Below are 12,598 nucleotides of genomic sequence, written 5' to 3'. Positions count from 1 at the left end.
TGAACCGTCTCTGACGATGGCCACTGCGTTTCGGTCCTTTTCGTTTAGAGGATCTCTTTGCAATAGGAGGACGTCTCCAACTGCAGGACTCCAATCTTCTTTATAGATGTGATATCCTCTCACGAAAGATGGTATTTCGATGTAGGTAGTGTCCGGCAGAGTACCAGGCTGGCTAGCCATCTTTGAAGCCCGCGGTCGTCTTTAGCGTGCGCGGCTTTTGCACGTGTTTTGCACAAGACAAAGCGATGTTTCGCCCGACGTTGCCAACAAGAAAGAGAAAGCATCTTACGCTCAAAACGAAGATTGAAGTCATCAAAGCGGCAGAGAGCGATCCTCGTCTCACTCTGAGAGCATTGGCGGAGCGGTTTGACTGCAGCAAAACCCAAATTGGAACAACGCTGAAAAAGAAAGAGCAGTACCTAGAGCAATATGAAAGCAACCTTTCAAGTACAGCAATCCAACTCCGACAAAAGGCTCGAAAGTCAAAATTCGAAGATGTCAACGATCGCTTGTACGAGTGGTATGTTATGGCTTCGTCGAAAAATATCTATCCCGGAGGGCCGCAGTTGATAGAAAAAGCCAAGGAGATTGCTGAACGCTTGGGTATCAATGACTTTCGGGGTTCAAATGGCTGGCTTCAGAAGTGGAAAACAAGGCTTAACCTTAGGCAGGTCACAATTTGTGGCGAATCTGGGACTGTTCGGGGAGACACCGTTCAGTCTTGGAAAGAGAGGCTCCCAGAACTCCTAACAGGCTACAGCGCAAAAGACATCTACAATTTTGACGAGACAGGCTGTTTCTGGAAGGCTCTGCCTGACAAGGGCTTTGCGAGAAGAGGAGAGAAATGCCATGGAGGTAAACAGAAAAAGCATCGAATGACAGTAGCATTATTCGTGAATGGAGAAGGAGGAAAAGAAACTCCCATCGTTGTCTGGCAGTCTTGTACCCCAAGATGCTTCAAAGGAATCAATAAAGCTTCTCTGCCAGTGAAATACTTTAACCAGCCAAAGTCTTGGATGACAAGTAAAATCTTTGAAGAAATTTTAGCAGCTTTCAACAGGCGCATGAGCACACAAAACAGATCGGTCTTGCTGCTCTTGGACAATGCAGCGTGTCATCCGCCGGAATGTCAGACAAAATACAGCAATGTGAGACTCTTGTTCCTACCTCCAAATACAACTTCAAAATTGCAACCTCTCGACCTCGGCATAATACAGAATTTCAAGGTTCATTACAAAAAATCTTTGCTTCGATACGTCTTAGCAAAGATTGAGGAAAGTGATACTCCGTCTGATGTGATTAAGTCTGTGACTATTCTTACTGCAATCCGCTGGGTGGCTAAAGCTTGGCGTGATGTCCAACCTGACACAATCATTAAGTGTTTCAGAAATGCTGGAGTTGTGAGTAGTGACATGACCGTTGTTCGAGTAGACGAAGCCGACATGTTCACAGATTTAGGTGACGAAAACGATCTTGCACAGCTTATGCAAGAAACTGTTGGTTCAGAAGGTTGCAATGTAGCTGAATACATTCAAGGAGAAGAAAATGTTCCAGTGTGTTTTGAAGCTGATGATGAGAACTGGGAAGATAACTTTATGCAGTCATTGGACCAAGCCAATCACTCAGACGTCGTTGAAATAGATTCTGATTCCGAAGATGAAGACGAGGTCCAAGGCAACAATGAAGAGCGAGAAATAGCTACTAAAAGTTTTGGAGAAGCCATGACGAGTCTTGAGGATGTTGAAGAGTTTTTAAAAAGCAAAGGCTGTTACGACGAAGCAAACATGGTTGCTTCTTGTGTAGATCGCGTTGCCATGTGTAAGTGTCAAAAAACAAAGCAGAAACATATTTTAGATTACTTCTCGTAGTTGTTGTAAGAAAAGTAAAAGGATAAGTAAACAAAATATGACAGCCCTCTTAGAGCGGACAACCTTTCTATAGCGGACAAAAAACGTCGTCCCAAAGTGTCCGCTATTGAGAGGTTCTACTGTACTTCAAAACAAGATTACATCTGGAGAAATCGTCCCGGTTGACAAAAGAGGAAAATACACTCCTCGTCCAAATGCCATTCCTGCCGACGTGATAGAAAAAGTAAAGCAGCATATTGAAAGTTTTCCTCGTTAGCGAAGCCACTACTCTATATCAGAGAATCTGCATCGTGAATACCTTCCTGAGAATTTGAGCATCGCTGAAATGTACAGGCTTTACGTCGAGAAATATCAACCTGCAAGGCGTCGAACTCTAAGAAACACTCAAGAAACACCGCTGGCTTCAGAATGGATGTATAGGAAGATTTTTAATGAGCAGTTTAATCTTTCCTTTGGATTTCCAAGATCAGACACTTGCGAAAAATGCGACTATTTGAAAAATGCAGCTGCTAACCCTGAAATCTCAAATGAGGAAAAGGATATCTTTATGGCTCAACTTGCAGAGCATCAAAAATTAGCTGGTGAGGGATACCTTAGTCTAAAGAAGGATACCGACAACTCTAGAAAACCAGAGTCAGAAGCGTTAGTCCTAACGTTTGACATGATGCAGAATTCGCCTGTTCCGTCCATGACTCATTCAGCAATGTACTATCTTCGGCAGCTCTACGTACTCGTACTGGGCATTCACCATACGAGCGATGACTCTGCTTATCTTTACGCATGGGATGAATCTACAGCAGGTAGAGGTCCTGACGAAATAGCATCTTGTTTGTCCAACCACGTTTCTGCGCGGGTTGAAGACGCTCGACACCTAATTTGTTACTCCGATAGCTGTTTCGGTCAAAACAAAAATTTCGTCATGATGAGCCTTTTCAATACATTAATAAACAAAGAGACTTTTTCAAGAATTGACCACAAATTTCTTGTCCGGGGGCATACATATCTACCAAATGACAGAGATTTTGGCCACATTTCAAAAAGTAAAAAAGGATCAATATTTTATACGCCTTCCGACTATATCGAATTTCTCCGGAACGCCAGACCGCTCAAACCGTTCACTGTGATTGAAATGAAGGCTGAAGATATGCTCGAACACTCGTCCCTGACGCGTCAATACACTGACAGAAAAAAGAGTCTCAACGGAGAAGCTGTTCTCAAAAGCAAAGCTCTTTGGATTAATTATGGAGAGGGCGAAGAGGTTGTAGATGGAAAGAAAATAACTGTGAAGCATCCTGGCGTTCTTTGGCTACGTTTTAGCTACTCAGAAGAAGAACCGTGGACCAAAATTGACATTCGAAAGAGAGGAAAAAGAGTGCCTGTGAAGCTTCCGCGCAAATTACCGCAGAAGTATCCCGCAGGGAAACCAATAAGTGTAATGAAGTTGCAAGATCTCCGCAAGATGATCCCATATCTTCCAGGGCAGTTCGTGCCATTCTATGAGGGTCTAGAGGCCTGTACTTCTCAAGAATCCGATTCCGAGGCTTAAACAGGCAGACTCTTCAGCTTATTTTTACGGTTGCGTAAGCACAGCGGGACTTCCCGATTGCATGTTCGGATAGCGCATTAAAAATGCTACAAAATGGTCGTTTCCTTGCTTCAAACAAACATTATTAGACGAAATCTACACTCCCTAAACTTCAACGATGTTTTACTCAAAACAACTATTTTGGCTCTTAGGCCCTTTTTGCACTCAGCCCTTCATGTTTACGTATATACAGATCAAAATTTCGAGATTTATTCTAACCTGTCTCCCAGAGAAATAAAATGTGTCAAAGCACATGCCGTTTTCGGTAGTAGATCTTGCAGATTCTCCAGCGCAAGTGTTTGCTCCACAGATAGGTCATCTATGACTTTGGTGAAAGGAAGGATCACCCATCGAGACAGAAGTCTAAAGTTATTCAATTACGATTATTGTTTACAATAGTACTTGCTTACCTCTGATCATCGCCAGTATCCATATTTGTGGTAATCATGAACGAGCACTTTGGAGTTTGATCACTGCGTTCAAATGTCGACTGCGTAGCCTTGTTGAACACGTTCACGACCGACTTCTCAACTTCAGGAACGCTTTTGGGATCCTCCAGTGCAAAACCCAATGTTGTTTCGCTAGCCTTTGCCACAACATTCGTTGTGGACAAACCGTTGTAAAATGCATGCTAAAAAAATAGCACTATAGTGAGCTAAAGCGAGCGATAAAAAAGTCATCTTACGAGTAACCCTATGCAGCTGAGAGCTACCCTGGCGAGGGTCGTTTTTCCTGACGAGACGACGCCATGCAACAAAATGACTGGCGCGCTTTTTCGCTTCTTGCCAACAATGCTTGAATGCATCATTAGTGCAGCTCCAGCCAACACCAGATAAAACATTCCTAAAAATGCAAACGAGTAAAATTTGAGGAATATCGAGAAAAAAGGAAAGCCTCAGAACCTTTAAGATGAGGAAACGCGGTACAAACGATTTTCCTCAACTCTTTCATTTTGGGAATGCCTTCAGCCACAGTGCTGAGTATCGGTCCTGAGGGCACAAGAGCGGTGTCCTTTGTACCTCTCAGATAAACCGAAATTTCTTCTTTTTCGGCCAAAGTCCCGTCGTCGTGAAAAATTGCCTAAAAAATACTACTGGCTCACAGAAATGCTAATGGATTTAATCACCTCTTCGCTAATGACCCAGTACCATTTTTCGCCGATCATCTGCCGTCCGATGACGTTGGTTGGATAAATTTTATTCGCCGCGTGACTGCTGTACTCTTCCTGTCGCTTTTGAAAGTAGTCCAGAAGCTCGGTGGATGACAGGCAACACCAAAGAATGTCATCGTCAACAAACGCTGGATTGATCGCGTCGACAAGTAGTTGCTTTGAAAACAAAGATTTGCGATCGACAAAACATTGTCTGCGAGGCAAGAAAAACACAATACAAAAGACTGTTATTTTTGACTTCTACGTTTTCTGCAAATCTTACTTCATTTTTCCGCTAGAGCCCAACGTCACCTCAAGCATGTACCCTTGCTCGAGACCCATGGATTTGCTCCCGGGAACAAATCCATGTATTCTGTAGAGAAAATTGCTTTTCTGCACGAATTTTCCGTTCTCGCCGGTCCGGATGCCTAGGCAGCCATCGCTTTCGACAATTTCTGACATTGATGATCCTGGGAGCAAATGAGGATTCGTTCGCTGCATTATCGACAGCATGCCAAACCTTCGAAAGTTGCTCGCACCCAAAACGTGACGTAATGTTGAAGAAGGAGGCAGAAATGACCAACAAAACGAGCTGAAGAAGGAAACGGACGCGAGCAGAAAGATGGCGAAAGCACGAGGAGATAGAAGCGGGCATGCGCAGATAGATCAAAAAAAAGCACGAGGAGATAGAAGCGATCATGCGCAGAGAGATCAAAAAGCAAGTGGAGTGATTAGCTGCTGATATTAGTAGAGTATGTCTAACCCGCATTTTGACGGCAATACGTGTGATCATCCTGAACCACATTGTAAGTTTTACCTACATTCATTATTCTAGGCTTACTGCTATAAAATTGCTTAGCATATCTGCATCTGCCACCCTTTTTTCTTCTGACGACGGTGCCCTTCAGAATGTGAGTTGTTAGTAATTTTGACTGCTTCGCTGTAGTATACCTGAAAGGAGTCTTGCGCTTTCGCCCCAATTGCTTTGTCACTCTGACAAACTTGGGTGATTGCCGCTCCGCTATCCTCTTTCTGGGACTAACTGCAGGAGGGCTGACGGACGAAAACGATTCTTTCGTAGTTGTTTTGTCGTACTGTATGCGAATTTCCACTTCTTTCAGCAGCGCAATCACACCTCTTGAACCCTCAGCTGAAAGAGTGCTGGCAGTGTCGCTGATGGAAGCGGTCAAACGTTGTATTTCCCGTGCATAGTCGAGTTTAGAGTTTTCGCAGTCTTAGCAAAAAAGGAACATTCACTTAATTAAATTGTCATCTGTATATCACTAGCGAGTACCCTCAGGATCACTGCGCTGTGTAGATGAAATGGTATAAGGCACCATTTCTGAATCCGAGTTATTCCTGAACATGGCACTTGCCACTTTGTGAAGGTGCTTGCAAACGTGCCCCGTTTCATAATCAAAGCAGGAGCATGTGTAGTTGTGATGACAAAAGTTTTTACAGTCACCCTCATCGCAGGTACGACTGCTATCACTTTCTGGGCATTCATCGTACTTTACAACGGAATCGCCGACCCGCCATACACCTTCCGATTGTCTCTAAAGTCCAATAAATTTATAGTGTTCTAGTGGAAAAATAGCTTTTTAAATTGGTACCTCTATGGCGCTGTCAGGAATTTCCAAAGCTTGCAAATGACGACGGCGATCCTTCTTTGTCTTCGGGGTCTCTTTGCCGAGGTGCTCTTTGCGAATGGTATCCGCTGTTTCATCCTTTTCAAAGCGCAAAAGAGTTTCCAAAAGGCGGTCTACTCGTCGGCAGACTTTCCCTCCAAAATACGTCATTTTCAATTTGCTGTGAAAGCTGAAAGAATTTTCAATAACGCCACTTGCCCCAAAAAACAAATAATTGTTACCTCTCCACAAGCATATTTGTGTCCACGTCCGAATGATGAAAATTTCTATACGCTGTGGCCCAATTTTCTACACATTGCGTCCTTCCTTAGGTATTGTTATATTTTAAAACGTTAGAGACTAAAAACCTTGCCGAATGACATAGTTTTCTTCAAAATATTTGATGAATTTCGGTTCTTTCTCTCTCCATAGCGACAAAAAGCCGATTATTTTTTTTTCGAATTCGACTTTGGACTTAGTGTAAAGAAGACAGTGCAGACAATGGTACAGTCGCTGCCTGTGTACTTGGTCTTTGACGCGACAAACTAGGTTGTTTTTGAAAGCCCTAAAAATTCAAGCGATTAGAGATCATGCACTAGTGATCTTTTATGAGCCGAATTAACCGGTCGATGTGCCATTGGCAAAGAAGATGACATACATTTTCGCCATATACACGAACAATAGACTGTGCTAAGGCTTTATCTGAACACACTGAAATAAGAATAATTTTAATTGCTAAAAATTCTATACCGTCGTCCGTCATGACTGTAGTTATGGTCGTGTCAGAAGAGGCCCCACTGACAGCCTCGAAAAACTTAGTAAAACAAATGCTGGTCTCACGACTACTAATGCACCATGCCACGGTTTTGCCTAAAAGACTGTCATTCACAGCGTAAATTAACAAAGGTTAAACGTTTACCTTGCCCCCAATCATCGCATACCATCATGGTTATCAGTTTGTAGTCGTATGCATTGGTGCCGTGTGTGCTGTCAACACATACGATCCTCGAAGCGTACTGGCGATAGAGCTGCCTTTGATGTTGAGACTGGATCACAAGAAAAAATTCCTGTTCCTCCATTCCAAGATCCACTGTCCCAACACGTTTGTATAAGAGAATACAATTGTGTTGTTGGTTCTGTAACCTCTGCACAAAAATATCAACCGATTTAGCATCGTCAGAATGATATCCAGTTTGAAGCAACGGAGTAGCTTTTTCAATGTTTTTGACGTCTTGCTTGTTGAGGAAATCGCGTCGGCTGACGATAGAAATATCTGACGCTTTGTCAACCTTTTCAACCAGTCGCTTGTTTGCATCTGCGTTTGTTAGTTTAATTAATTGGAGAAATTGCAAATTATATAAATCAACCTGAAACAATCACGCTTTTGGGTATTCCTACAAGTAGCTTCTTCCTGACGTCTTCCTTGACTGATTGGGGCAGGGGGAGAAATCTGTCTTCGCTTGGCGAAGGCTCATGATTGGTATGAAGAGGAATATAAGTAGCGTTAACTGTGCCGTCGTCTTTAAGTACGGCAGTAATTCGGCTAGCGCAAGGTGCGTCAAGTTTGCGACTTTTCTTGCTCTTCCTTTTTCCTTCCGGCTTGGGCTCTAATTTTGCGTCACCATCTCGGCAGCAAACAAAGTAAAAAGTCGAAACTGTATACAGTTTGTAAAAGCCGGTATATTTGATTCTAGACCTATAGATACGTGCACGAACTGACCGCTTTCTGTCTTGCAAACGCCACTTTGCCGAACATAAGCCGTGTGCGATTCACTCTCTGTTTTTTCTTTCCACTCAAGAAAATGCGGCCACGATGAAAACGACTGTTCTATAAGGCCTATTGTAAAACCGGGGAGGCAAAAAAGCCGGTGTAATAATTAATATAAGCGATCTGCGTATACGTACCTGCGTTTACTTCATGAAACTCCTCCAGATGACGAACGAAAAGTCCGGCTCTGTACATCGTTTTGTTGCATCCCTTCACGGGGCATTCGTAACGACCTTCTTTTGCCAAGCATTCGCCGTGTTTCGATTTAACGTGTCTCTGCAACGCTGCTTTAGAGCCGTACACTCTACCACACCCTTCAGACAAACACGGAAACGCCTCCGTTTCACCTTTGCTTGTAGACGACATGACTGATCAACGTGCGCTAGCGTTTTGTGGACTCCAAAGAAGCCATCTAGATCGCTTAGATATTGATTGGCATGTTTACATGTCCCATCTACGGCAACTTGAGAAAATCAAGCGGTACAGTGTCAGTGTAGTTCCGTCCGTGGAAAATTACAGTGTCACACAGTTTCACAGCGTCACAGCGTCACAGCGTCACAGCGTCACAGCGTCACAGCGTCACAGTGTCGCAGCGGCACAGCGTCACAGTGGCACAATGGCACAGCGTCACGGTATATCATCACAGTGTCACAGTGGCACAGTGTCACAGTGGCACAATGGCACAGCGTCACGGTATATCATCACAGTGTCACAGTGGCACAGTGTCACAGTGGCACAGTGTCACAGTGGCACAGTGTCACAGTGGCACAGTGTCACAGTGTCACAGTGTCACAGTGTCACCGTGGCACAGCGGCACAGCGTCCTGTGACACTGTATCACAGCGTCACCGCGTCACAGCGTCACAGGGTCACCTGTGTCACAGCAACACAGCGCTGTGTCACAGTGTCACAGTGTCACAGTGTCACGGCGTCACAGAGTCACAGAGTCACAGCGTCCTGTGTCACAGTGTCATATTGTCACAGTGTCACAGCGTCCTGTGTCACAGCGGCACAGCGTCCTCTGTCACAGCGTCACAGCGTCACAGCGTCACAGGGTCACCTGTGTCACAGCAACACAGCGCTGTGTCACAGGGTCACAGTGTCACAGTGTCACGGCGTCCTGTGTCACAGTAACACAGCGTCACAGCGTCACAGGGTCACCTGTGTCACAGCAACACAGCGCTGTGTCACAGTGTCACAGTGTCACAGTGTCACGGCGTCCTGTGTCACAGTAACACAGCGTCACAGCGTCACAGAGTCACAGTATCACAGCGGCCCAGCGTCACAGTGTCACAGCGTCACAGCGTCACGGTTTTGTGTCACCGCGGCACAGTGTCACAGCGGCACAGTGGGACACCGTCACAGTGGAACAGCGCCGCATTGACACAGCTATTATGCCAGAGAAAACCTCTTTAAGAAAGGCTGCTAGAGAGGAAATGACGTAAAATTCTAATGCTCAGTAACGCGCGTTGTTGGTTCATTTCTGCGGATAACAAACCTCAATTCAAACTGCGCGCCAAGATAATAAATATCAACGGGGAGGCGTTTATGCTGGCCGGCACTGTAGAACGTTTCTTCATTCGTACTCGATCTCCAGTCATAATAATTTGAGTACAATCAAACCATGATGCGATATCGGACTGAGGCAAGCTCTCGATGAAGATTCCCTAAGCGATATACGGTGTACAATACCGCTATTGCGTTCTGATCGTACCGATTCCTACGGTACCTGATAAATTGCACCGGCGAGCCGTCTTCATCGCCAACACATTGTTCATTTAGACGAACGCCGCGAACCTGGCACGTGAAATAAAAGTCCGTGGAAGGTATTTTACGCATTTTAGGCACTTCGTAGGCACTTTGTAGTCAGATTTATTGCCCCGGACACTCGTATTTCACAGTGGGTATTTGGCGTCAGGTAAACAAAGTATTGTCTCTATATCCGATCACATTTGATTTTGTGTAGCTTAAAAGAATACCGCTAAATATGAAACAAATGTGTCGTACAGATTTTTAAATACAGGCTCGCTAGGGGATTGTAAGTTTAAAGGGGTACTCCAACGTTTTTGCAAGTGGGTTTGGTATGATAATGGAGACCTTTCGAAAGCTTTTCGCGCTGTTCTCGTTGGCGTGCGGCTTTCTTATCGCGCGACAGAGGCCAAATTCCATCGTCGGTCGCGCTACAGCCTACGTCACTGGTTGCACGTGATATCCCGGAATAAAACAGACGCCTCTGTTTCTCTCCCGTAGCGACGTTTTCGGATCGAGTCTCCCCTTCGAGTTGTAGCTAAGAACAGGTAAAGTTGAACGATGACTGAGCACAGCTTAAAGCTGTTCTAAGGCAAAAGGCAGAGTCACTCGATACTAGATAACATGCAGTTAGTATAGTAGTGATACGTAACGACCTTGTTTCGGGCGAATAGGTTTTAGAGTTTTAGTTTCAGGCGGTTAGTTCTTTATTCTACGTACACCTAGCGCACAGCAAAAATGTCCATTTCTTTCTTACCAATCCAAAAAAGTTAGTCGATGATTGTTCCAATTCGTTGCTGTCGTACTCAGGCTCAAAACTGTATACGGTCCTATAGCACCAACAGGTTCGTCGTCCGGGGAGGAGAGCGTGTCGGTCTCGGCGTTTCCCGAGGAAATCGAATAGGTAGAATCCGTTTCATCCCTCGAATCGTCCTCGTTACTACCTGTGACACCGTGGCTGAGGGGACTTCTTGCGGACAGAGCGAAGTAGAACGATCTTTCCGAGACCCCGGATTAACGCACTGGATGTATGAGGAGAGACAGTCCCTTCACCTCTATCTGCGTCGCACAGCGTCACGTGCCGCACAAAATATCGCTCTTACCAGACAAACAAAAGTTAAAATTGAAATGAAAACAGTGCATATACAATAAAAATTACAGTACAAATAACATATCAAAATTTTTTAGCTGCCCTTTACGTGTAGAAAATTTAAGGTACTGTACTAGAAAATTGTTAGTATAAAAATACCTTGGCGAAGTTGTGATCATTAGATGCTACGTTGATCCTCTTCAGCGTTATTCCTGAGCAAAGTTAAAGAGAAATCCAATATGGGTGGTCAAGGAACGATTCGAGCGAAAGAATTCTTTCCGAAACTCCCGGAATCGGCGATATACCTAAAAGAATTCGTTCCGACGCCAAACTTGAACGAAATATCTTGCTCAACAAATTCTGTTTGTTATAGAAGAAACAAGCACAGGATTTCTAGCTGTGGTTATGGGAGAAAAAAGCACAGGAGTTAGAGCTGTGCTAAAAGAGAAAAAAGGACTCTTTGCATATAAGCTTATATCAGAAACAAGGAAAGGATTCCTAGCCATGGGCGTCGGAAGCTTTTCGATATTGGTCGGGCAAAAACGTTCGCGCGAAAAAATTTTGCGACCACGCCCCTTATTCTCGTTGGCTACGCCTCACTTAATTAAAATATTTTAGTTCAAATTGTCCAAATAAACTTAGGCCTTGCTCATTTTCAGCAACGAACTCACTACAGATTACGTCTAAATCTAAAGCATCTAGTTTGTCTTTGTTGAGATTAAGAATCATAAGATGATTGAATCTCGGAAAAGCATCCCTCGCTTGTTCCATTTGTAGCCGGCATTACTAAAATTAGACGAGCTAGGGTGCAGACTTCTTTGAATAACCGTCGATGTTCTTCCTGTAGGCTTTTCAAATACTGCAGACAATCCTAAAGCGTGGCTTTGTTTTCGTGTCCCGAAAGGTACGTGTCAAGCAGTTGCAATTGCGTTTCTAGTTCTGGCCGACCAATATCATCTTTGTAAAATTTACGGTACTTCCTCCAGGTATGCATCAGTTTTCTTCATTGCGAGCTTTTACGTAGAGCGTTACTTCACCGACTACAAAATATTTCAAGCTTCGGCAAAAAAGTTGGTCCGGCAGCTGCCGGGTCTGCCGGACCTGTCGCGACGCCCATGCTAGCTCTGGTTAAAGGAGAAAAAGCACGGGACTCCTACTTATGGAGCGACAAACCTGCAAAAATTCGTATCTTTTTATATGTTCGTAACAGTTTTATTTTTATTCGTAACAGCTTCATTTTTATGCGTAAAAGAGGCTTTTATTTTTATGCGTAAAAGAAGCTTTTATTTTTTGCGTAAAAGAGGCTTTTATCTTTATGCGTAAAAGAGGCTTTTATTTTTATGCGTGAAAGAAGATTTTATTTTATGCGTAAAAGAAGATTTTATTTTTATTCGCAACAGAGGATTTTGCACTTTTAGACATTCCCTTATGTTCAATTATTAATACTTTCAAGAAGGGCTCTCCTCGTATCTTCAAAGTGTTGTATACCGTAATAACCATCGTCTGATAAAGCGTCGACGGCGTTGCAAACCGCTTCTACTATGTCCCTTCCAATTTCTTGCAACGTTGGCGGTACTTCAACTTCGTTCGCGCGTCCGTCCAATTGTAACATTTCGCTTCCGTCTTCATCTGTGTCGTCTTCAACACCGTAATCATCGAAAATATTGTCAGGTGGATCCTCATATGTTAAGCCGGTGAAGAAAAGCATGCGAGGGGTTGAACCGCCGCAAGTTCGCAGGGAATGATTATTCCACTGCTGTA

The 12,598-nt window shown here is 44.1% G+C and overlaps 1 protein-coding gene across 1 annotated transcript; it reads right to left on the bottom strand.

Annotated features, from left to right (window-relative positions):
- Positions 1-5,361: 5,361 nt before the first annotated feature.
- Positions 5,362-8,365, bottom strand: LOC136196890 (uncharacterized). The gene is made up of 13 exons (XM_065986553.1): positions 8,137-8,365; positions 7,151-7,321; positions 6,982-7,101; positions 6,855-6,933; positions 6,757-6,796; positions 6,600-6,705; positions 6,474-6,540; positions 6,370-6,421; positions 6,217-6,330; positions 5,898-6,159; positions 5,555-5,837; positions 5,445-5,505; positions 5,362-5,397 (listed from the first exon to the last, which is right to left on the bottom strand). Exons 1-13 carry the CDS (start codon positions 8,363-8,365, stop codon positions 5,362-5,364), a joined length of 1,620 nt encoding a protein of 539 aa, XP_065842625.1.
- Positions 8,366-12,598: the final 4,233 nt, after the last annotated feature.

This window comes from Oscarella lobularis, chromosome 16 (assembly GCF_947507565.1).
Source record: "Oscarella lobularis chromosome 16, ooOscLobu1.1, whole genome shotgun sequence".
In the NCBI taxonomy this organism is placed as follows: domain Eukaryota; kingdom Metazoa; phylum Porifera; class Homoscleromorpha; order Homosclerophorida; family Oscarellidae; genus Oscarella; species Oscarella lobularis.
The sequence above is the reverse complement of the archived record's forward strand: the minus strand, read 5'-3'. Positions and strand labels throughout refer to the sequence as shown.